The 22093-nt window shown below is 37.5% G+C and overlaps 5 protein-coding genes across 8 annotated transcripts; 3 read left to right on the top strand and 2 right to left on the bottom strand.

The window, feature by feature from the left end:
• The first annotated feature begins 4754 nt into the window (after positions 1–4754).
• Positions 4755–6421, top strand: LOC110605005 (rac-like GTP-binding protein RAC13). The gene is made up of 7 exons (XM_021743294.1): positions 4755–5127; positions 5226–5313; positions 5410–5519; positions 5645–5708; positions 5829–5893; positions 5968–6033; positions 6134–6421. The coding sequence occupies exons 1-7, from the start codon at positions 5029–5031 to the stop codon at positions 6233–6235; spliced, it is 594 nt and encodes a 197-aa protein (XP_021598986.1). The 5' UTR covers positions 4755–5028; the 3' UTR covers positions 6236–6421.
• A 1683-nt stretch (positions 6422–8104) lies between these two features.
• On the top strand, positions 8105–11170 carry LOC110605037 (WUSCHEL-related homeobox 9). 2 transcript variants are annotated; one of them, XM_021743332.2, is made up of 5 exons: positions 8105–8458; positions 8662–8935; positions 9231–10013; positions 10462–10694; positions 10968–11170. In XM_021743332.2, exons 2-5 carry the CDS (start codon positions 8800–8802, stop codon positions 10971–10973), a joined length of 1158 nt encoding a protein of 385 aa, XP_021599024.1. In that variant the 5' UTR covers positions 8105–8458; positions 8662–8799; the 3' UTR covers positions 10974–11170. The 2 variants fall into 2 exon arrangements, with proteins under 2 accessions (XP_021599024.1, XP_021599023.1); XM_021743331.2 differs by having other exon boundaries at positions 8111–8458; positions 9228–10013.
• A 1896-nt stretch (positions 11171–13066) lies between these two features.
• LOC110604998 (ras-related protein RABA1f) lies at positions 13067–15021 on the top strand. The gene is made up of 2 exons (XM_021743284.2): positions 13067–13463; positions 14266–15021. Exons 1-2 carry the CDS (start codon positions 13243–13245, stop codon positions 14696–14698), a joined length of 654 nt encoding a protein of 217 aa, XP_021598976.1. The 5' UTR covers positions 13067–13242; the 3' UTR covers positions 14699–15021.
• Positions 15022–15845: 824 nt separating this feature from the next.
• On the bottom strand, positions 15846–17737 carry LOC122722284. The gene is made up of 2 exons (XM_043952613.1): positions 16938–17737; positions 15846–16101 (listed from the first exon to the last, which is right to left on the bottom strand). The coding sequence occupies exon 1, from the start codon at positions 17735–17737 to the stop codon at positions 17369–17371; it is 369 nt and encodes a 122-aa protein (XP_043808548.1). The 3' UTR covers positions 15846–16101; positions 16938–17368.
• On the bottom strand, positions 15846–22039 carry LOC110604997. Of its 3 annotated transcripts, none has more exons than XM_043952609.1 (9): positions 21562–22039; positions 21131–21334; positions 20486–20980; positions 20086–20196; positions 19811–19999; positions 19296–19523; positions 18854–18974; positions 17366–18774; positions 15846–16101 (listed from the first exon to the last, which is right to left on the bottom strand). In XM_043952609.1, the coding sequence occupies exons 1-8, from the start codon at positions 21994–21996 to the stop codon at positions 18662–18664; spliced, it is 1896 nt and encodes a 631-aa protein (XP_043808544.1). In that variant the 5' UTR covers positions 21997–22039; the 3' UTR covers positions 15846–16101; positions 17366–18661. The 3 variants fall into 3 exon arrangements, with proteins under 3 accessions (XP_043808544.1, XP_043808545.1, XP_021598975.1); XM_043952610.1 differs by having other exon boundaries at positions 18449–18774; XM_021743283.2 differs by having other exon boundaries at positions 20486–20977.
• Positions 22040–22093: the final 54 nt, after the last annotated feature.

Raw genomic sequence — 22093 nt, 5'->3', positions numbered from 1 at the left:
ACAACGTAAAAACTTGTGAAAATCTTGAAAGATTTGAAGGGAAGAACTCAAGGATGGTGAGGAATGGCGGAAGGACTCACCTTGGCCGAAAATGGGGAAAAGCTCGCCCGTTTTCGGCTAAGGGACCCTTTTATAGTGGCTGGCCAGGCCACGTTCGGGGGCCGAAAGTGCCTCCGCATGCATGCCATGTTCGGCGGCCGAACTTGAGGTTCGGCGGCCGAACTTGAGGTTCGGCGGCCGAACCTGGACTTTCCTCACTTATGCCTTCGGGGGCCTAAAGCACTCCCGAAGTGCATGCATGTTCGGCGGCCGAACTTTGAGTTTCGGCGGCCGAACCTGAGTTTCCTCCAAGGGTGTTTTTATTCAAAAACTCATTTCCTCTTTACTTAAAATCATCAAAAATATTAAAACATTTCATGAAAACATGGTTTTACCCTTCTAGAGGTCTCCGACATCCGAAATTCCACCGGACGGTAGGAATTCCGATACCGGAGTCTAGCCGGGTATTACATGGACCTACTAGACATTGCCCTTGGCAATGCGGGAGGACGGGCATCCATGCCCTCATTCTCAGGTGGGACTCCAGTCAATCGTACAGATCGACGAGTGCCTTGCATTCTGCTTTCTGAGAAACAACATACACACAAACATCGGCATCATATGATTCATGTGGAAACACATGAACTCACATCACATACACCACATATCATTAATGCACATGCATATTATCATGGCATTTCACATCATCATCAAAACAGGACTCTACATCCTATCCTAGTGGATATGATTTTTCCTATTATGCTTGCCCTTCTATGACATCTATGAGCCCAACACACTCTAGGTCCAACCATATGAACCTAGGGCTCTGATACCACTCTGTAACGACCCGAAAACCAGACCACTACCGACGCTATGATCCAGATCGACTTAAGGTCACCGGGACCCATAGCAAGCCTAACATACATCCTGTCATACCTGATAAATCCTATACATGATCAAACAATTACATAAAAACTTTAAACTTTTCACATATGTACCAAGCTTGACCTGTGCATGTACCATAAACAGATACATAAAACCCCTTACTGGAGCCCTCATCAAATGCTCTAGTTGGGTCAACATCTCATAAGTCAAGCCTGGTTCAACATGTCTCATCATTAAAACATTTACATCAATATCATGTACAACAGGGATTTACAATAAACACTAGGGCCAAACACAATACTAATCCTCATTACATTACTTTACATTACATCATTTTACATTTCATTACATTACATGTCCACTAACACTCTATTACATGACATAACCATGACCATTACCCTTGCTGACTCCCTGAGCTACCTCTGGTCCTGCAAACCTGGGGGTTAGGGAAAGGGGTGAGCTACTAAAGCCCAGTGAGCAGAACAATAAAACAATTTATAAAGGTATGCCATCATGAAATGCATCACAACACAAGTAAATCACCTTAAGATGGTATTGTCACCAATAGCCCTTTACATATCCAATAAATGCCCGGCCCTCGACGGAGCTCCTCAGGACTTCTTCTTAAACATATCATAACATGTCCAACTGTGCCAGGGGCGATACGGCCACACCTGGTCTTTTCTTACATATTGCCAGGGGCGATACGGCCACTCCAGAGGTCTCCAAGCTTCTAAAACCTTGATCTTAGCTTAAAATCTTCAAAACACGGTAAAAACTCATAAAAACTCTAGGAGATTTGAAGGAAAATATAAAATCAACCATGGAGGGTCAAGAACTCACCTTAGCCCGAAAATGGAGAGAGAAAAACTCGCCCATTTTCGGACATAAGGCCTTTTATAGGTGGCTGGCCAGACCACATTCGAATGCCAAAGGTGCTTCCACAACTCCACCATGTTCGGCGGCCGAACTTGGGGTTCGGCGGCAGCAAAAGGGAGCCATCTTCGGCGGACGAACATGAGGTTCGGAGGCCGAACCTGGCATTTCCCTTCAAAACTTTCTTTTCTTTCTAAACTCAATTTTCTTTCTTGATCAAACCATGAAAACATGTAGAAACATTTTAGAAAATCTTTATTTTACCCTTCTAGAAGGCTTCCGACATCCGAGGAATTCCGGATTCCAATGGAGATTCCGCCGGAAGGTAGAAATTCCAATGCCGGGGTCTAGCCGGGTATTATAGTATCACACGAGTAGTTCTTTCTTCATAGGCCCACTAGCTTTATATAATTTGTCTGACTCAGGGTGAATTTGATACCAATTGAAACAAGTCAGTCCACTCTGCACAATTTGTCTGATTCAGGGTGGCTTTAATACCAATTGAAACAACCCGATCCAAACTGACACAAATAACTTTTGGACTCACTTACCACTTATTTCAAAATGGTTAACCCAATTTATTTTGTAGTTTCATGCTAGCTACTATATACAATTTAGATTTTTTATAATCTTGTCGATGTGGGACGGAAGCCGCGGCGGTAGCAGCTTAAAATACTACTAAAAATTAGTAATTTACTCTCTCCTGCTAAATTTGCAACGTCATCATCGGAACTAAATCAGATACAATTGTTAAACCAGAACCAGATCCTCAGGTATTATGGTTCGCTAGTACCTCGGGCGGCTCCACTTCTTCTCACACGGTAGCCCTTTTCTCACAGCCCCACTAACTCTACACAATTTGTCTAATCCAAGGTGACTCTGATACCAATTAAAACAGTCAGACCCAAACCGATTCAAATAACTTTTGGACTCACTTTCCACTTGATCCAAAATTGTTAATCTAAATTATTTAATAGTTTCGTATCAACTATTATATACAATTTAAATTTTTCATAATCTTTGTCGATTTGGGACGGAAGCCACGGCGGAAACAGGTTGAAATACTACTAAAAATTAGTAATTTTAAAATAGAATATACTCGTCTCACACAGTAGCTCTTTTTTTGCAGGTCCATTAACTCTGCACAATTTATTTAATCTAGAGTGATTTTGATACAAATTGAAACAGTCTGATACAAACTGATTTAAATAACTTTTGAACCCACTTCTATTTGATTCAAAATGATTAATTTAAGTTATTTATTAGTTTTATGCTTAGTTATTATATACCATTTAAATTTTCTATAATATTATCATTGGAGACGGAAATCGCGTGGAAGTAGGTTAAAATACTACTAAAAATTAGTAATTTTAAAATAGAATATATTCATACACACCTATATGGGATCTCTACCCCAAGTCAACCGAGCTGCTCGGCCTTACACGAAGGAAAAGAAATTAACTAAGCATTCTTATTTATACATATGATAGATTTTTATTAGACTTCTAGGGCAGTGTAAAGCCAAACCATCAGAGGCAGCGTGTACGTACCTTCAGTGTTGGAGCTGTGGACCGTATAACTGTTGGCTATTCTCAGGAAATTATGATTAAGTAGATTATTTACTCTATGGCTTCTTTGATTTCCCTCTACATTACATTGATTATGATCATGATCGTGAACTGCCGTCGGTTCTTGCTTTTTCTGGCCTCCTGGAGGATGGTTCAGGTGCAGATCTTGGACAATGAAAATCTCCTGTATTCTGTGTTAATCTTTGTTGTCCATGCACAAAATTGGAGCCAACAGTGGATTCACCTTGCTCACAAAAGCTTATCTCTTGACTTCTTTCTGGGTTTCCTGCTTCTTTTGCTCGAAAAGAAGGCAGTTTTCTTTCTTCGCTTATGCATTGTTGATCTTGCGGGTTTGGCCATAAAGGACTACTCAAACTGCTGAGAAGCTGTTCTGTGTTGCCAGTGCCAGTAATCATTGTTAAGTCCAATTCTAAAGTTTCAAAATTTGTAACAAAGTCGCTGTTGGGTACCGTTTCTTTCCCATTAAATTCTTGCATCCCCATCGCAGCATATGGAAGGACTTGTTGCTGCAAATTCAACTGATTTTTCAAGAACTGATTTTCTCGTTCAAGTTTCCAATACTGTCCTAGTGGCCCGTTAACGGGATCTTGCTTCCATATTAAAGCTTCCCATAATAAAGATTTAGCGGCTTTGTCTCTATCTTGAACTTGAAGTCTTTTTATCATCTTGTTCATGTTACTGATCCCAAAAACCCTATGAGCCGCTTCAAGATCTGCCATTCTTTCTACGGGAAAATAAGGACTTAGAAGACAGCACTCGTTGCACTTTCTCTTTACATACTTGCATGCTGCGCATACATTCTTACTTCTTGGTTCCGCATTGCTTTCTCTTGGCATCATTTCTTGCCCAATACGCAAAAAGAAAGAAAACCCAACAGAAAAAGGGAAAGCCAAAAACAAAGACGACGATACAAAGTTATAAGATTGGTAGTTGAGCATGAGAAAAGAGAAAAAAAATCAGGAAGAATAGCTAATAATAATAATAATTATGAAAACTTTTCATATTATTGAAATGTATTTCACTAAATTTTTGATAATATAGTATATAGCAACCTCTTGACGTCAGGCCCAAGCTGGCCCTTCAAGGTTCAAACTAGCGCCAGAGTGGGATGAATTTATAGCACAAGTCACTTGCTCAAGCCCATCAATGTTTGACAATGTCCAGCCCATTATCAAGTGAATCCCAAATGAATCAAAACACTAAAAATTTCTTTTTAAATTAGTTTAGGACATTTGCATATTTCTTTACTTTAACTTCCATCATATTAAAGTATCATAGTGCATTAGTTAATAAAGCAATTCTTTCATTTTCATTATCAATTATTTCCTCCCTTCTCCAACACTTAAACTCACTAACAACCAGCACCAAACCTACTTTTGTCACCAACATCTACTTCTGTCCTTGCACTTAAAGAAAAGAAAACCTCTTCTTGCAATCATTTTACAGTTGATGAACTTCAGCTACAGTGCCTGATTTTGGCTTTCTGGGTTGTTAAATTCCTCCATCTTCCTTCCATTTTCTCTCATACTTCACAACTACTTCTTCTATTATTATGGTTATACGTATAAGTAGAGAAGAAACAAAAACATACTTTTATATATAAAGATTATAACAAGTTTGGCTTAAGTGGCTACGAAAAATGAGTACTGCAAGATTCATCAAGTGTGTGACAGTCGGTGATGGTGCTGTGGGAAAGACTTGCATGCTCATCTCCTACACTAGTAATACGTTTCCAACGGTATGATCATGGTGATTTCTTCTCTTCTTTGTTTGATGATCATGGGTTTTCTTTCAAACATAGTGACTGTTTTAGAACACTTGTTTCTTTTTGTGTAGGACTATGTTCCGACAGTGTTCGATAATTTCAGCGCTAATGTGGTCGTAGATGGAAGCACAGTGAATCTTGGATTATGGGACACGGCTGGTAATTTGAGTTCAATGTGATTTTTGAATTCAGTGGGTGATTATTTACGCAGGGCAGGCCAAGAATATGTGTGAACTTTGTATTTGTGGATTGCAGGGCAAGAAGATTACAACAGGCTGAGGCCACTGAGTTACAGAGGAGCTGATGTGTTTTTGTTGGCGTTTTCTCTCATTAGCAAGGCCAGTTATGAGAACATATACAAAAAGGTCTTTCCATTTCTTGTCCATGCTTTAATTATTATTATTTTCTCTTCAGGTTCCTTTTTCATGCAACATTTTCATTCTTGAATTTTCAATACTTTTGATACTGTTCTTTGATTCATCACTCACAGTGGATTCCTGAATTAAAACATTACGCTCCAAATGTGCCGATCGTGCTTGTAGGAACCAAACTTGGTAAGCAATTCATTTCTGATATCGTCAACTTGATAGACAACCAACCAACCAACCAACCAATATTACTTAATCTTTTTTTTTTCTGTTAATTGTATTTAAATTTTCAACACTTAAACGTAGATTTGCGAGAAAACAAGCAGTACTTGATTGATCATCCTGGAGCAACACCAATAACAACAGCTCAGGCAAGTTTTCAAATCCAAAAACTAATAACAAGAGCTTGCATTTGAATCTCTTAAATTTAATTTTTGATGAGCAGGGTGAGGAACTGAAGAAAATGATCGGCGCCGTAGTTTACATAGAGTGCAGTTCCAAAACTCAACAGGTAGGCCTTCTCCTGTGCATTCAAATTGTAATATAAAGATAGATCAAAAGTCTAATTTGGCTTTTGATTTTCTCTTGTCTTGTCTGGTTGGATGTTTCAGAACGTGAAGGCTGTGTTTGATTCAGCAATAAAGGTAGCTCTGCGACCACCAAAACCAAAAAAGAAAGCACCAAAGCAACAGAGAAATTGCACTTTCTTGTAGATGACATGATCATTCTCTCTGCAACTTAAGATTTACCATATGTAAGAGAGGACCTTATGAGTTTTCCTTGTGTCTGTAAACATGTTCAATTTGTATCCTTATGTTAATTAACGTTTTCAATCAAAGATTGAGCAGAGCAAAAGGGACATATATTAAGAAACCTAATGCATGAATGCTCTTCCCATATCTCTTTCAGTTTTTCATTTTTATTAGGAAGAGAATTCAATTCTAGCTAGGCTGCTTTGTTTGTATTAAAAGAATCTAGCTAGGCTCTAGATCAAGGAAACCCATAAAAAAAAAATTCATGAAGAAGAAGCAACAAAACTTGTGAATTTGATTCAAGTAGTGTATCTATAAAAATGAAAAATCAAATAATCATTCCCTTTATGAATCAAGCAAAGGGAAAAGGCTAAAAGAAAATGCGCAATAGAAATAAGGCAGTGGCAGTAGCAGTAGCAATGCCTTGAATATTTTCTGAAGACAAATTCAGAGGAAGGGAAAACAGACACAAAGATAGAAAAGCAGAATTAATATTAGGGATTTGTACAGAGTACAGAGAAGAGCAGATGAAAAGTGAAGAAATGGGCATGGAACAGAAGAAGAGCAGAGCAAGTGATGAATAATTAAAGCTATTATGGATGAGTAGTACAGAGAGGGTTAAGTTGAGTTTCCTAAAGACCTTTGATGGGATATTTTCCCACACTTTCTGCTGTCAGGACTCACCATCCAAACAAGGAGAGACACTGGGAGATATCTTAACTTCTCTTAAGACTCTTTGGTCCCATGTTACTAGTGTCAGAGTTCACTTGAGAGAGAAACTATTTTTTTTCTCAATTTTATATAATTATAATAAATAAAATTTTGAGTTTATTTCAATAAAAAAAATAAAAATTGACATATATGTATAAACTTCTTTCAAAATTAAAAATAAATTTAAAAATTATTTAAATCAGCATATTCCAATTGGTACGAGAAGAGGACATATCCAAGGAGGTCGTCTGTGAACTTTGGTTGTCGGAATGGGACCGACAACTCCTATTCCAAAACTTTAACTCTCCTCCCTCCCTCGTCTTTGCCTGGGGAGAGGAGATTTAGATTCACTTCGCATTTCTGCTCTATCCTTTGCTCATTTTCTCGACCCCCTATGTTAAAAAATTCAACGCTCTCTCCCCGCTTTCCCATTCAATCTTAATTTTTTATAATCTCAAGCAGAAAGTCAAAAATTATACGAAGAACTAATCAGTTTTTAATTAATATCATGTTTAATTTTAAAATTTTTAATTATTTCAATACGATTCAATTTTAATTATAAAAAAATTTTTTAAAAATAAAACGAATCGATTAGTGATAATAGTATATTATTTTCAATAATGTTGAGAGATCGGATCATATTAACGTTAAAATATTTCAATTAAATTTTAAAATATTAAAAATAAAGTGTAAAAAATAAAAAAATTTATTAAAAATTTAAATCAATCATACTAAATTCAATCGAATTAAATCAAATCGATTCAATTCAATTTAATTTTTAATTAAAATTAATTTAATTTTTATAAATATTAAAATTTTAATTTTTAATTTATTCGATTGCGATCCAATTTTAAATCAATAACTCTCCCGGCGAAATTTCAAGTGGCTTGACTAATTTTTTCAAAGGTGGGAAGGTTTAGATAAACATGTAATTAAGTTTTAGATAAACAAGTAGTTAATTAATAATATGAATAAATAAAGGCAGGCCCTCGAGTCAATTCAAAGCACACCTTACTTTGCCCAGAATAACTCGAACTAGCAATTACTGTACCTCCACCGCTTTCCAATCAAACCCTACATGCCTCTCCTTTCTTGACTTTCAAACACCACAACCACAAATCACTCTCCCTTATTTATTCCTGCAACAACTTCTTCCATTACAATAATCCCACACTTATTTTCTACTCACCATTAATATCCTGCAAGCAAGTGAAGCAACAGAATCCTCTCTATTTAAATCTGAAAAAACTCCTACTATATCAAAAAGGAAAGGGACAAACTCATCAGAAGTACCCATTTCTCTAAAGCTACAAAATTTCTCTTTCTTCACCTTTCATTAACACCAACTCTGTCAACTCTGATGAAGATTCTAATTAAGCACCCGGCATGTATTTTCCTCATCTCCTTAGTTTCCTTCTCGTCCGCTGGAATTGATTTGTACTTTGTGTAGCACTGAGGCATTTCAGTTTTAATGTAAGACTGTAAGAAAGGGATGGGAGTTTGTACTTTCTTCCTTCCCCTTTTTATTTATTTTGATTTCCCTTCTTGTTTTTATTGTCACAGGCGATTCCTGTTGTGGGTTTTGTCTATTTTATACATTTTCTTTCATTATTATATTTTGGGAGAAGGGATTAAGTACTTCTTATTAATTGAGATGAAATTGAACATATGGGCAGGTGAGGAGGCTATAAGAAGGGATGTTTGTGTTTGGGTAGAGCATTCAGTACCAAAGGGCTATATATCTCTTCTAGCTTCTCGTTTGGTTGGCTATTGAGGTATTTTAGCTCAGATTTCTGCCTTTTTCTTGTCATCACATGGCTTCATCAAACAGACACTGGCCTAGCATGTTCAAGTCCAAGCCCTGCAACTCTCACCACCACCAATGGCAGCACGATATCACCCCATCATCTCTGCTATCATCTGCTTGCCACAGAACCCCTTGCGCTTCAGGTACTAATCTCACAATTTCAATCACAGTTGGTGGTTTTCTTCTCCTCCTACTTTCTTATTCACAATTATTGATTAACACGAACACTTTTCAAGCCTAAAGAAAGGCTAGGCTGTGTAGCCCACCTCATAATCGAAGACTTTGTCATCTTTCTGTTAAAATACTTCTTAATTGTCCTTTTTAAACAGTTCTTTCTAACTGAAAATTGTTGACAATTGGGTTTCTAGCGCTCTGGCTAATTTGGTGTAGTCGGTTTCTTCTTCTTTTATCTTTTTTTGTTTTTTTTTTTTCAAGGAGTTCCTGGATGTGAAGAGCGAAGTTCAGAGCCAAAGCCAAGATGGAACCCAAAGCCTGAGCAAATTCGGATATTAGAAGCAATATTCAATTCTGGCATGGTGAATCCACCAAGAGATGAGATAAGGAAGATCAGAGCTCAATTACAAGAGTATGGTCAAGTTGGCGATGCCAACGTTTTTTACTGGTTCCAGAACAGAAAATCAAGAAGTAAACACAAGTTGAGACACCTCCAAAACTCAATGCAACAAACGCATCAAGCCCCTTCCGTTACCACATCAATACCTACCCTCACAGCACCTTCTTCTTCTCCGTCATCTTCCTCAGAGAAATCCTCTCCAAAAGCCTCTCAAGGAACTCTATCTTTGACCACTCCGACTGTTGTTGATATATTCAATTCGCCAACCGGTTCAGTGAATCAGACCTATTTTCAAGCTCATAATGAATTCGTGCCTGAACCCTTTTTCTTCCAAGCTCACCAGACTGGAGCAGGAGGAGGAGCTAGGCCTTTAACACAAGGGTTTTGCTTCTCTGATCTACCAAATCTGGTTCAAGTTCAAGATAATACAGTTGGGCCTTGCACTAGCCTTCTGCTGAGTGAGATAATGAGTTCTGAAGCTTCAAAAAAATATCTTTATCATGAAGACAAGAACTTGAAGATACAACCACGCCTTAGTTACCCTGTCACGGCTCCAATTTCTCACTGCATCGGTTTTGCTCCTCTACCTCTTCCTACTACTCATCCTAATAATGTCACTGTTCCATCTACTATCAGCCAAATTCAAGGTAACTCCTCTTTTCTTGAATGCCCTACTTACAGGCGAGTGAAAACACGCCCAAATATGTTTTTTTGGAAACCTAACGTGCGAGGTAAAGATTCAAAAGTAGGGTAAACTAGGTTAGAGAACATACGTCGTTTGTTCTTTTTATACCAAATTTACTGAGTACGTATAAATTTGAGTATATCCACTCCAAGAATCCATGGACATGATTGATGTATGTATCAAACCATTTTTGGTTATTGTAGCAGCAAGAGTGAAAATGGTACAGTTGTCATAAGTAGGTAATGATGGGGATAGATTTGTCTTTTAGATATTCTGTTTGCAAACTCCTATCCAGATCAACGTGCGCATGTCTTGGTTATGGACTTCTGGTTCACTGCTGTCTAGATTGAAATTAACCATTGTTTTGCCTCAGAGGAAAGAAAAAAATGATGGTGTGCTTGCATGCGCAGGAGAGTCGGCTTCTGTGGGTTCCAGTGGCGCAGTGAGATCAACGGTGTTTATCAATGATGTTGCATTTGAAGTGGGAGTAGGGCCATTCAATCTGAGGGAGGCATTTGGTGATGATTTTGTGCTGATTCACTCATCTGGTCAGCCTGTTCTCACCAATGAGTGGGGTGTCACTTTCCACTCTCTCCAGCGTGGAGCATCCTACTATTTGGTACCCATTTCCATGAACGAACATGTTAGTTTCTATTTTCCTTCTCATATAACAATTTTCTATTATTCATAAGCGAATTTGTTTTATTGGTGGACAAAGAATTAATTAATTAATGTTTTAGAAATGAACTGTAGCCATTGGGGTTTGCAAAGGGCATAATGTTGGCAACCAGCTTGAAATTTTCAGTTCACATTCATAATCCACATTATGAGTTTATGACTTTTTTTCCCTGGTGTGAACTGTGAAGCTTTTGTTTACTAATGATTAAATTATTACTGGGTTTTTCTTGAATTGCAGATTTGAAGGTGGAAATCTTAGGATGTGGGCTAGCTAGCTTATGGTTCCTGTGCTTCTCTTTCTTTCATATCTCTCTTGGCCTAGGGTTTGAATATTAGGTTTGCAGCTATTTATATATGGATCTTAGAACTTGTGGACCAATGTATTGTCTTTCTTGTTATAATATATTTGAAAGCAATACTAAATGGAATATGCTTATCTACTCTTTCTGCTGTACAGTGGTTGATCATGTAGTTGCATCCATGTCCAAAACTGAGCTGAGATCAAATTCTCATAGATAGTGTCTGCCAGCTTTTAGCGTTTTTAACTTATTATTGAAGGAAACCTTGCTGGTTTTAAGGCATTTATGTGATTCACCTGATATTAGGTCAAACCTGCCACCTTGTAGCTTTGAGACTTGTCATGTATATGGATTCTTACCGTATGATCCATCTATCGTAACCACTGTATGTGCTAAAAGTTATTTTCTTTCTTTTTCTTTTTCTTTTTTAAGTTACTGGGGTGCTGTCAACACTTGATTGGTTAATTCGTATATAATCACATTATTGTATTTAATACTTCTATAAATATTTTCTTCAAGAACACTTTTCACATAAAAACATACATGGAAGTTACGATCCACCGATCAAACAGAGATTCAATCCTGATGTGCAAACCCTGCTTGAAAGTCTTTTCTGGGGATACTTAGAAGTCTGTCTAGCTAGCCATAACAAGAGTAGTTTATTATTGGGCTGAGTATTCCATGGCGAGTTTACAGCCATGGTTGTTTCATGTGATAGGGTTCATAAAGAAACAATCCTCAAAAGGATACATAGTTCACATGGCGGAACTGAAAGACGTTTTGCTTGCAGAATCAAAACATACATATCTGACATGAAAACGGAAAGATATTGATGTTGTCCGCGACTAAAAGATGAACGTTTTGGGAGCAGGAAACATGAAACTACTGTTTCTTGTTTTTTTTTTTTTAAATAAATCTGTATATGAAGAGAAAGAAGAGAGAGAGAGAGAGGGTTATGGGTCAAGCCATGATTTGAGTGGTGCAGATAATTTACGTGTGCACTGGTGAGAACAGTGTTAATACTCAAGACTTGGATTTGACTAAGTGATGGATTTTGATAGATCAATTGCCTGATCTGCCTCTACGTCACTCTGTGTTTTTGCATGAACCATCACCAACTACAATCATGACTACCAAGAATCACCATACCATGTAGCAGAGCCCCTCTCCTCTCCTCGTTCTGACTCTTTCACTTCTCGCTTCTGAATATGGACAGAATTTCACAGAATTAAGAAATTTAACCCCAACATCTAGACACACAGGGTCCTGGGCAAGTGGAAATGCTCTCCGAATCTTCAAAAAAATTAATTTTGGGGAGAAAAAAAAAAAAACTTAACTTTATTTTAAATGATTTTATAATATAAAATAATAATATGGTGCGAGGTTGATTTCGGTTTAGGGAAGATAGGCCCATAGTTGCGCGGCATATTCATGGCCCATTGACTTGCAAACCTTTTCAAGTTGGGTGAGCCCAATAATAATTACATTTGCCTTTTCTCTTTCTCTAATATGATTTTTAAATGAAAAGTTATATGAGCTCTGTAAATTCAATTATAATAATTAAAAAATTCTATAAAAATCTTAAAATTTTTCAATTGATGGATAAATACTCTACTTAATTAATTAAAATTTAAAATAAGATTTTTTTTTATGTATAAATATTTTAATTTTAATTTTTTTAAATTTTATATGATTTAATCATAAAAAGAAATAACGTGAGTCTTATATGAATTATCAACGGTTAAATTTTATCTAAATTTAATAATTTTAATGAAATATAATCTGAATTTGTATATATATATATTCTCTAAATTTAAATGTACTTTCTAAGGAAAGTGGCCAATTCAATTACAACTTCAAACCCTATTATTATCCCGTTGTTAAATAATAAGGAAAAAGGATTGTTTTATGCTTTATTTTATTTTTATTTTTATTTTTGAAAATGCTTAAAATAAAATAAACTATTTATTTTTTTAAAAAAAAATTAAATTGGGAATTTGTTTACCAACTTAGAAATTCCATAATTACAGCTCGTTATCCATCTCTCTTTCTTTTTCTTTTTCTTTTTTTTGTCTCTCTTTCTCCTTCAAGAAACAATGCTTCCTTAATCCGTTAATCCAAGATTCCGCCATTCTCAAACCTCAATTATAGAAAATTAATAGCAATAATATTAGAAGAAGAAAAAGAAGAAAACCCCAATAAGAGCCAAATCAAATGGGAGCTTATAGAGCAGATGACGATTATGATTACTTGTTCAAGGTCGTCTTGATTGGAGATTCTGGCGTCGGAAAATCCAATCTCTTGTCTCGTTTTACCAGAAATGAATTCAGCCTTGAATCCAAATCCACCATCGGTGTGGAATTCGCCACCCGCAGCATCCACGTCGATGATAAGGTCGTCAAGGCCCAGATTTGGGATACCGCCGGCCAAGAGAGGTTTCACAACCTTCTTCTCCTTTCATTTATTCTGCATTCTTTTTTCATTTTATTAATGGATATATGTTTGCATGTATTTGGATGCATTCTTTTTTCATTTTATTAATGGATATATGTTTGCATGTATTTGGATCTCGATCCAATTGATCCCCATTTCCACATTTTCTTGTGAAACAATTGACTTCATTTTGCTTCTGATCATTTTGGTGTGGAAATTTTGATGATTGGATTGGCCACATTTTGCGGCAATCTTTTTATATTAGAGGATTCATTATAGTTACAACCCATTAAGGGAAGGAATTGAATTATAGCGAATATCATAGAGCAATGAAATAAAATTGTGCACTTGCCTATGATAAATGGTTCAAATGGCTACTGAATGCAAGAATAAACCGTGATTCCTGTGGCTGTGAATGTGATGGCTGAAGGGTGGCAGATGTGATTAGGGAGATTAAGAAATTCAGGGTTGATTGCTGAGGAATGATTTGAACCTAAAAGAAGACATTTTCCCCCCGCAAATTAGGTGATAGTTCCAACCAAGACTCTTTAATTCTGAATTTAACTACGAAGTCCATGCATAAGCATCTTAATGGTCAAGGTGATTTTCAGAGGAGTAATGCATTTATATGTTTCAAATCTCAGGATATGCAAACAGCTAGCTTCCTTCGCTATTTTCAATTCCACTTTTTTTCTTTTTCCCTTATGTTTGTGTTCTTTCTTCATTATGGAAATCTCTCCAAGTTTATGCAATTTGTTATTTGGATGATGTTTCAAAAATCTGACAAATGTTTCTTTGGCAAAGATATCGTGCCATCACAAGTGCATACTACAGAGGTGCTGTTGGAGCTTTGCTAGTGTACGATGTTACTCGTCATGTCACATTTGAAAATGTTCAGAGATGGCTAAAGGAGCTCAGGGATCACACAGATGCCAACATTGTGATCATGCTGGTAGGAAACAAGGCAGACCTGCGTCACCTGCGAGCTGTTGCCACTGAAGATGCCAAGGGATTTGCTGAACGAGAGAATACCTTTTTCATGGAGACATCAGCTCTGGAATCTATGAATGTGGAGAATGCATTCACGGAAGTGCTGACCCAGATCTACCGAGTTGTAAGCAGGAAGGCTCTTGACATTGGAGATGACCCAGCAGCTTTGCCTAGAGGACAGACAATCAACGTTGGAGGCAGAGATGATGTCTCAGCTGTTAAAAAGGCTGGATGTTGCTCGTCTTAAGCATGGATAAATTGCCTCGGAAGAATCTCATCTTTGAGGATTTCAGGGAGCGTACCTGTGAAGAGAAGAGGAGGTCTAAAGGTCATCAAACTTCAGATTCTTTGCCCTGTTCATATCATAGAGATTTGTCTGACAACATGAAAATGTTATCTTAAAAAAAATTGTTAACTCTTTGAAGCTTGTGTTCCAAAAGCCAAAGAGGATCTGTATGCCGAAAGTTTAGGATATAAAAAAACGAAATTCTGCTTTTATTTTGAAGTTGTGAAGCGCTTGCTTTTCCCCATTGTAGTACCTTGATTATTCAATTGCTGCAGTTTTATGTACAGTTAAGTTTTGGTTGATATCATATAAATAACCTTTTTTCAACCGTATCAGATCATGATCGACAAGCTTTCCAGGCAGACCAATATCATATAATACATAGAAATGGGGAGACAGCCCATCTACTCTTCCAGTATCAAATCGTTGATCTTCCAGCAAGCACCTTTTATTCTGAGGTTACTACACCTATTCTAGGGTAGTTGCTTCTTCTGAGGTTTCGTTTCCATTGCTTTGTGTTATTAGATAGCATTCTACATATCTCGGGCACAAGCGTTAGAAGCAGTGAACAAATTTAGCTCAAGCGTTAGAAGCAGTGGACAAGTTCTTTAGAGGTAAGTTCTCTCGATATCTGCCAGCAATTTCCTTCTCTCAAATTTAGCCGAGCATCTCTCGAAGGGCAGGGGAGATATGGTTTGGTCAGGTCAGCAGCTGTTTCATCTCCGATAGCCTTGCAAGCATCCTCACTCCACCTTGTGGGGATATTGATATGGATATGGCGTTGATGTCTTTAACAGGTCTGAATGTTAAGGTGAAAGTGAGTTTGTAAAGTGCTGTTTGAATGGATAAGGAGTTGGCTGTCAGCAGTTAATTCTGGCCTCCTTCAGTGACTGCTGATCCTTCAGGCTACGCGAGATTCAGAGCGCTATAGGCCAACTCACTATTGTCGCCTCCACTCCCCGTTGAATGTCTGCTGTGTCTCAGATTCAATAGAGGCCTCGGGTTCGGGTTTCAAATGGACCGGTAAGCATGCAATATTTGTATTGGCATTAATTTTTTTTTTAATTAAAAAAAACGACTTCCAGCAATGTTTAAAGAATTTATCAAATAAAAATTTAATTAAATTAAACTTCTTCATTTTTAGACTTTCCAAGCGTTCCCTACAACACTTGTTCTGAGAGAGAATCATGCACGCTAACATGCATATTTTGAACATACAAAAAAGTAAGGATGATATTACTCCAGACCCCAACAACATGAGACTCAAATTTTATGATATTGTACATCAAAACCAGGAGAAAATTGATCTGTTGACCTGCTGATCTGCTGATGCTGTGCCTTCGTCTTCATTTTTCTTATGGCATCTGCAAAATACAGATCCATCATGAATCAATAATCTATTCAGCTAAGGGCCTTACAGTGCTTCAGTCCTTTATCACTATCAAGAATAACTTATGGGTTTTTTTAAGCAGCTGGAGAGACTTATCAACATATCAACAAGACAACAACCACATTTACAAATACTACCCAGAAACACATACTAGTCCCAATTGGACTGCGAAGTAGACTTCAACAGCCAAACTCTACATGTGAAAATGAGCAATTGCTTTGGAATCGGATCATCCAATAAAAGAAATATCATGACTAAGAATTAGCAAGAAGTTTAAAAGTAGCAACTTTGCTGCCTTAATGTGATTCATGCTTTTGTAACAAACATTCAACAAGTAAGACCCAACAGAATGACCACCTCAACAATGCAGAGAAAGTTAGTAGGAGCAGGGAAAAAAGCTTTATGTTTCCCCAAGTCACCTGCATTAATAAGACCATAGATTATATATAATGAAACAGGAATGTACAAGTTACCCATGACAGAGTTTTAGCTAATTATCGAAAAAAGCATGACCCCCCTCTAAAACTCCAACAAATTTCCTGCTCCAAGAAAATTAAATTTCCGCTTTTCATAGAAAATATCATTTTCCTTACTTAACATTCTCATCAAGACTACTAATCTTTTTATCCATAAATCTATTAATATCCTTTCTTTTTTTAGTATTGCTACAACGAAACAAGCCAGTGCAAAAGGAGCTGAATAGAAACAACTCATTTGAGCAAGTGAATAAGCCACTCCAATTCAAGCAACTCAGAAACTGAAATACAGTTAGCAATTTTGCAGCAAAATAACACAGCAATAGGCTATTACTCTGGGAGCTTTCAGTGGTTCCTAATAAACAGTGGCATATATCACCAGACATGCCCAAAAGCATAGATTATGTGCCTCCTAATCCATCTCAAGTAAATTAGGCGATCCAGATGCACTAGCATATATAAAAATGTGTACCACCAGAGCCACTAAACATCCAAGACAGCACCAACATGGAACTAGAAGAACGCATTACATCACTTCAGATAAAGCTGTACACTTGAATTCCTTGTTTAAACCATATTATTTCTTGACTAACCAAGTCTTTTACTTGTTACTCCTCACAGTGCCAAAAATCCAAGACTTTCTCTTATTCAAAGCCAAAAGGCCACAGATTCTATAATTCATAATTACAGCTCACTCCCAAAATCAAAATCAGAATTCACTAATGAAACCTTCACAAAACCCAGAATAAGAATCACACTCACGTTTCACCGGCGAGCTTCGCTGGCATCATTAGGAGATGAAGGGGCAGAAGAAGAATCGTCTCTCTTGAAAGAGGGAAGAGGATTAGAACCCTTGATAATCCAACCCAAAGCGAAGAAAGAGAGACCCGCGAGAATTGCTGTGCCCCAAGCGTGGGAGTACCATTTGCTGTACTGCCGGATTGCAAATCTCCACTGCTCCCTCAGTGTTGCGGGGTCCGGGTTTGCCGCGTCTGGCGGGTTGGGGTAGTGGACCTTCTGGCCCGAGACTTTGGCGTTAGCTTTGGTGTTGGGGCTACCATTTGTGATTTCGGAAGGAATTTTAGGAGGAGGAGGTTTGTTTTGAGGGATATTGGGGTTTTGGGAGTCCGCCATAAGAACACTTCGCAGTTATTACTGTGACTCGGTGCTGACAGCTTAGTTATATACAAGTGCAAATATTTTACTGAGCTTCCTTATGTGGGCTGAAATTTTCTGGGGTTTGAGCCTTTTTCCTCATATTACCATATTCTAGCGGTTGTTTAGAGCTTATAGGTTGTAATGGACTTTAACCCTAATATTTATATAACAAATTTCAATCTCTTGACAAAAAAAAAATCCGCTTAACCTAACGACAATTTTTTCTTTATAAGGTTATCTTCTGACCTTTGATTGTTCACACTTTACATCTTGGCAGATGCCGAATTACCAAATGGTTGTTCAAGGTTTGCTACTAAAAATATCAGTTTTTGTTTGCAACGCTACTTCTTTGGGGCTCACGTTTGGTTCTTGTACGACTCCTAATTTTAGTTGCAGGTTTGCTCAAAATTGTTTTGTCGATATACCAGATCATAAGGCTATTCGACAACAATTTTAAAGATAGTATTTAGTATTTAGAGATTGAATGAGTGAAGAAAAAAAATAATTCTTCATCATTGTGTTTTAATGTGGCAATCTCTCAAAAATGAATTTCATATCTTACATAAAATTTGATAGATTACATAGATGTATGACATAAATCTTCAAGGGAAAAAAAAAAGATAAGATAAATTCAAACCACTTGCAGCTACCCAGTCAAAAATCAAAATGCATCTAAGTTTTTATCACCTGTATTTGGATTTGATTGCTCCAGCAGTGCCTTCAAACTTTTGGAATAAGGATAATAGACCAAAGACTGAAATATTGGGGCTTATCAGTTGTGATCAATGCAATTTATACAGTTTCACACAAGTATCTGATCTAGCAATTTAAATTTCCCTTCTCTTCTATACCAAGTGTCCAAAAGCTGCACATGTGATATTCACATGCATCAGGTAATGGTCAGCGAGCTGGCCTTGCCAATGCAAAGTAGGCATCCGAATTGACTGACATCAACAGCTCTATCACAACAATTTCATTTGGAAGGTGGATCTTGTGGCCACGTTCAACAAAGCCTGCTTGCCATAGTCCAAGAAGTGTTAGCTATCAACTCAAGGCATAAAAATAAATACAAGCAGAGCAACTCATTCTCACCAGGGGACAGCCTTCGTCCACCATACAGCTCCCTTGCTAAGGGATTGGCAGCCCAATGATTCACGCCTACCCGACTTGTAGGCTGGAACCCAACTATTTTACCATCGGTTGAACAAACAACCTAAATTCCAATCACGGATACAAGCAAATTAATAGTGTCAAACAGCAGTACTGGAATGATGATAGACTAAAGCACAGGGACAAGACCTGCAATATTCTGGCTAATAACAATAAAAATTCAATTATCAACACAATACAATCCCAAAAGATAAAAATGACAACAGGTGGCATGAATTTCTGATATATCCGTACCTGCCCATCTTATTTCAAGTTGGGGTTAGTACAGATTTGTATTAGAAAGCGCTAAATATAGCAAAGTAGCAAACCAGGGTTCATATAAGATGCAAACATGACCAAAGATAAATTGAACAAATTGGATTACCTGATAACTAGCAACATCCTGTGCAGATGATTTCATATCTTCATCAATTTTCAGTTCAGGAGCACAAGTTGAACTGTCTTCCCTATTGGATTCAGATCTGCCCATAACTTTCAAGTATTTTGGAACATCTCCAATCCAAGCACCACTGTCTGTTTCTGTGGTTATATTGTCAGGCCATCCAAATCCATCCTTAATCTTTTTGATGATCAGAATGCATATTTCTTGTAACTATCCACATGAAGTTCAAGTATTAATTCTATAAAACCAAAAAATATTCAAATGAAAAAAAAAATCAAGAACCAAGAAGAATATCTATAGGAACTTAATTAAAGTCTTTGGAATAACTCAAACAATACTGAATACGTTGCCCAGAAAAATTTCAAGGCAACACACCAGATGGATACAAGCACTGCCTAATTTTTCATACCAAGTGTTTACACTCATGCATACATGTGCAAGTGTGTACTGCATTGCTGAGCTGGACAAGATGAAGCTAAAGACGTATGCATGTTTACCTTTTCAGGATCCAGAGATTCATTTACCGCAAACTTAATTTCAGATGATGGAAGAGACCTATGTTCTTGAGCATACATTTCTCCTTTGCGCATATGAGGAAAACAAAACTGCCTGAGAGCACTGATGGCAATAAGAAATATTCCACTAGCAAGGCTAACTGACAAGATGTTTAACAAAGAAGACCTCCTCTGTAGGTAATGTAATTAATTAGCACGGTCTCAGTGGATTCAAGCTAAACCTAACAAAGGATGCACAAACCATACCATTGGCATACCTTTTTATTGGAAAAGTTGGTAAAACTTGTAATGGCATGACATGATAGCTCTTTATCAGGCAACGTGTAGATGTCTTCATAATACATATCTAATACTTCAGCCAGTCCAGTCTACAAAATCACAAAAAACTAAAGTTAGAAAGAGAATGCATGTATGATGTATCCAATGATGTCACAACACTGAATTCTGGTAATCCACCAAAATATGACTTATTTACTCTACCAACTTGTTGCATGGAATACATATTGGTGGATTACCATTTTGTGACAATATGGATCGCATGCATTAAAATTCATATCGAGAATAATATCATCCATTAACAGCCCAAAGTAAACATAAAAGGAAAAAGCATGCACCATTGATAACCAAAATGCTAACATGAAGGAAAGAATAGAGTACCATTTGGGAATGGGTCAAAAGAACTTCCCACCTATTCTCTGCAGAGCTTCTCCATCCTTCAAGTTTTACATCCCTTACTTTATCAGCATCAATTTGCAGTCTATAAGCTGGTACATACTCGCTTGTCCATGCACTGAAGTTAGGCCCACCAATTTTTTCCAACTTAGAGTGTGCCACTAGTGTCCACCAACTGTACTTGTTTCTCATTTTTATCCTCCTAAAATTTTTCTTGGTTGACTTAAAATTTTCCAGCAAACTCTTGGCATTTTCTACTATTTCATCTTCAAATAATTTATAAATGACAACAGCAGAATCTTTAGACACAATTCTCTCGGGCTTCTGAAACCAGCGGAAGATCCCACTAGAAGCTTTCCCCAAAAAATCATCAAGATAATGCCTTTCAGTGTTTTGAAGAGCAGCTATGCAAACAGCTTCCGCAAGAACAGAGATAACCTCTTTGTTTGATGACCTGAGAAATAAAGATGCAGGAACCTGCTGATATGAAATGCACAAGAGAACTGAACCTGTCAGTATCAAGTGGTACCTGCAGGACAGACATATTAATATGACATCACACAACCTATTGATGCAGACGTCAACAGGAAAAATAAATAAATAAATAAGACAGAACAAAAAGTGTTCAACCTCTCTTGGATTTTGAAGATCCTCCATGTTTCTTTCTGTGCCAGGCCTTAACACAACAAGCTCAAAATTCCACAACTCTTGCAAAACCACTTGTCTAAATGTCATGGCAAGTATGTTTTGAGATGTAGCCCCTGAAAAAATATCTTCGGTGTAAGACCTTCTGAGCTTGCCCGCTTTTTCTTTAACTTTCTCAGCAGGTAAAAACTGTTCAAAGCATATTACAAATTCAGTGCAATATCCATTACACAGCCTTTGGAATGATTCTTATGCAAAAATCCAATTCATTTCTATTAAGAGAATTTAATTCTAATATTATGTGATCTATTTAGTATACTACCCAATTGTATAAAAGAGCTGAAAACAATAATTCGAGAAGTAAATCATCTAGATTTAAATGAGCATGAAAATGGGGATAATAAATAATTTCTGACCAATCGAGTAGAGATAGTAGCGTGCTCATCCTCGGGGCCAGGGAAAATCGTCTCAACGACCATAGTGGGTTGGCCGGAATCAATGTGCTCAGCTGCGGCCCGGCCTCCATCGGCTGCAGCTGCAGTGAGAGCCTGCTCGAAGCCAACGGCACCTACTAAGCTGAGCCGAGCCAAGTCGTTCTCGAAGGTCCTGACACAAGGGAGGGTCTTCAATTTAGACTCCGCCACGAATTGGAGAAGAGCTTCTTCTTCTTGCTGTTGCTGCGTGGATTTTGGAGAGGTGCAGAAGAGGGCAGGGAAGGGATTTCTGGAACTGGGTACGGGCAATATGGGAAGGGAGAATATAGGAATTGCAGTCCTTGAGGAGAGGGAATGAGAAGGTGGAGAAATAAGAAGAAGAGGTGATAGAAAGGAGAGAGCTTGAGGAGGAGGCATTTTGATTCTGAGATTTTGATGTTGATAACTGGCAAGGGTTTTGGGGGGTTTTGTTTTGAACGTTGAATGTAGCGCACGTTAGCAACACATAGGTTGG

Source organism: Manihot esculenta, chromosome 17 (genome assembly GCF_001659605.2).
Source record: "Manihot esculenta cultivar AM560-2 chromosome 17, M.esculenta_v8, whole genome shotgun sequence".
NCBI classification, from domain to species: Eukaryota; Viridiplantae; Streptophyta; class Magnoliopsida; order Malpighiales; family Euphorbiaceae; genus Manihot; species Manihot esculenta.
The sequence above is the reverse complement of the archived record's forward strand: the minus strand, read 5'-3'. Positions and strand labels throughout refer to the sequence as shown.